This window comes from Gastrolobium bilobum, unplaced genomic scaffold (assembly GCF_033153095.1).
Source record: "Gastrolobium bilobum isolate Gb01-03AN ecotype WA unplaced genomic scaffold, APGP_CSIRO_Gbil_v1 utg2810, whole genome shotgun sequence".
In the NCBI taxonomy this organism is placed as follows: domain Eukaryota; kingdom Viridiplantae; phylum Streptophyta; class Magnoliopsida; order Fabales; family Fabaceae; genus Gastrolobium; species Gastrolobium bilobum.
Window position 1 is genome coordinate 1,439,198 of NW_026895666.1, and position 3,209 is coordinate 1,442,406.

Genomic DNA, 3,209 nt, shown 5'->3' on the forward strand with positions numbered 1-3,209 from the left:
GCTTTTGGATGAAATAAGTTAAATCCCAACTTATTAGTGTCTGGCTCAACTTAATTTGGTTACATCTTTACACCTAGACTATAGTCTAGATTCACTAATATTTGATGTATATTGGCGGGTGAGTAATTTCATCGTAGTGACCGTTTAGTTAAAAAAAAAAAAAAAAAAAAAGTGTTTTTCATTTTCAACGACATAGACTCACGTTATTTTAAAAGAGAGATAGACACATAATTTAATTTTTTATTTAAAATTTAAATTAAAAAAATCACTCACTTTCTCTCTTCCATATTTTTATTCTCTGTGTCTATCTCTCGACAAACATCAAACCCATAAAAATATGAATCGAGGATTAAAATAAATGGAAATGGAAAGTAACAGACGTACTAACATTTTTCATTCTAATTAAAAAGAAACATTATAGATAATTAAAAAACAAAAAGGATTTCGGAGAAAAAGTTTAAGCGCTGACGAAGATGAGTCATAATTGTACATTGGTGATCCTATCCTACCTTTATTTTAGCACACATATTATTCATTTTATTTTACATATATATACTTCCTTAACGCTCCTTCGAGATGATTATACCTTGTGCATGCTTTCAGCAGCGCTCAACTGTATGCCAATGGTAGGCGCACTTTACACATGGCTTCTAAGGAAATTTTCTTTGGCATGGTGAGTCCCTTTTCTTCAGTCATGTCAATTTTTTCCTCTCCTATTCGTTTCCATTCAAAGCATTGAATCAATAAGCCCAAAGTTAAGCCTACTGTGCGTTGAGCCAAGTTTGCTCCAGGACAAGCCCTTCTACCTAACCCAAATGAAAGCAGCTTGTTTGCTTCGCCTTCTTTCTCAAACCTCTCGGGCTTAAAGCGTGTAGGGTCACACCACAACTTGGGATCTCTATGAATGGCCCAAGCATTAACCAACACAATAGTGTTTTGTGGGATATTATATTCTCCTACACTGCAATCTTCTGAAGACAAATGGGGTACCAATAATGGAGCGGCAGGATGCAACCGAAGTGTCTCATACACAATGCCTTGAAGGTAAGGGAGTTTGGAAATGTCAGGCTCATCTACCAGGCGATCTTGTCCTATTTGTGTATCTATTTCATTTTTTGCCTTTTTCAATATTTCTGGATGATTCAATAAATTAGACATTGCCCATTCTAAAGTCACAGATGACGTGTCTGTTCCTGCAAGCAGCATTACCTGGAAAGTCCAACAAAGGCACTATCAATACAGCGAATAAGGAAAATTTTACTTTTACTTTCTTTAAAAGTAATTAATATATTTTGATGTAGTTAGTAATGCATCCGCCTCCAATAAAAGCGACGGATCTGGCTTTCCACTTTTTGCATAATTAAACATTAAAAAAAATAAAATTATTTGACATGTCTCTGTAGGGTTACAAAAGAGATGGCATTGACTGATGATCTTCTGATTTCAAGTCTATCCAGCAAGCCATGTTCATGTTCTCATGACACTCTGGGCCCACGCACATAACTGCCACCACTGACCCATCCACCTAGTTTGACATTTTTATCTTCTGTCGATTAATATTAATTTATTTTATTCACTCTATAATAAACTTATCCTAATATGGAGCACGAGGCTACGAGCTCACTGTAAATATACAAGCAAAAACATAATGCAAGATCGACCACAACAATCATGGCAATATGTATATATATATATAGGGAAAAAAAGTATATAGCAACAATTACCAGAACAAGTCCTTTGATGATTTGATCAGTATAGTATTCAGGCTGTGTTTGTTGTTGGGTTAAGAGATGGTCTATCATGGTATTGGCATGCTGTTTCCCATTACGATGCTCATCAACGAGTCCTTGTAAGAACGCATCTGTTCTCTTACTAATCCTCTTTAGCCTCTTCTCCAAATCATCAAAATCAAACCACCTCAGTAATGCTAAGAAGTCACTTGGGTTGTTTGCCCCTCCTAACGTTACCAACTGTTTGACGATTTCTCGGAATTTCCTTGCTTCCTCAACATCTGTGACGTCACAGTCTTCACCGTAATATCTTTTCCCTGAGACCATTCTCATTATAGTGTTAAACGTCATTTCTGAAAACTTAGTTTTGAGCTCCACTTTGGCAAAGTCCTTGCACGAGTCCTGAGCCAGCTTTCGTATTAGCCTCATGATCTCGTCCTTTCGAATTTCCAAGAAAGAGTTGAGACGGTGTGAAGAGAGAACCTCAAGTGATATGATGCGGCGGAGATTGCGCCAATGGTCGCCGTAGGGGGATACTGATACGGTGGTGTTGTTGTAGCCGATGTACTTGCCTGTGAGAAATTGTGGACGGTTTGCTAGGATGATATCGTTTTTGGTAAAGCATTCTTGCACTGCTGATGGTGATGAAACAACAACTACAAGACGGGATCCGAACCAAAGAGAAAAGGTTTGACCATATTTTTGTGATAGAGCATGGAAGGTGCGGTGGAGTGGCTGTTTGAGTTTATGAAGGTTTCCAATAATAGGAAGAGAAGGTGGACCTGGAGGAAGGTTTTTGAATCTTCTTGTTTGGAACAAGAGCTTCAAAGTGACAAGAAAAACAAGAGAGATGAGGGAGAAATAGAAGAATGGGGACATGTTTGAAGATTGAAGGTCGTTAGATTTGTTTTGGTATTATCTAGCTAGAGACAGACACAGTTAAGGCCACAATGATGGTTGGTTGATTCTGATCACCACTTGCAGTGGAGTTTATAAAGGCATGTGACATGTACTGTTGCATACAAATCCACATACCAAAGTGGCTTCGATTGCGTTTGAGCTTACGTAATCTGATATCTTACCAAAGATCCAATTACCTCTGATTCTCTGCAGTACTTGACAATTCCATGCGGATAAGACTAACGAATAGTCATACGTGCAGTGCATTAGATTAGTAAACAGATACTCTAGACTTGTCAACACGTGCCATTAGCGTTTTTTATTTTGCTGCCTTCTGTTGATGTTGCGTCAGTGATGATGCAATTTAAGGTTTATAATAGAACTAATTTCAACTTAAAAGGAACAGTCCGGTTCTATTAATATTTTTCATTTATGCTTTAAAAGCAATATTTTTTAATTTTCTGATATAGATTTGTATTTTTTAACTGTATAATTCCATTGTAAAATGATGTCAGAATATTAATCAAGAACTCAAGATACACACTTTTAACTTTTAAGTAAATAGTTCGTTTTTACTTA

The 3,209-nt window shown here is 36.8% G+C and overlaps 1 protein-coding gene across 1 annotated transcript; it reads right to left on the bottom strand.

The window, feature by feature from the left end:
- Positions 1 to 450: 450 nt before the first annotated feature.
- Positions 451 to 2,665, bottom strand: LOC133287303 (cytochrome P450 81E8-like). Its single transcript, XM_061484880.1, has 2 exons — positions 1,725 to 2,665; positions 451 to 1,209 (listed from the first exon to the last, which is right to left on the bottom strand). Exons 1-2 carry the CDS (start codon positions 2,607 to 2,609, stop codon positions 610 to 612), a joined length of 1,485 nt encoding a protein of 494 aa, XP_061340864.1. The 5' UTR covers positions 2,610 to 2,665; the 3' UTR covers positions 451 to 609.
- Positions 2,666 to 3,209: the final 544 nt, after the last annotated feature.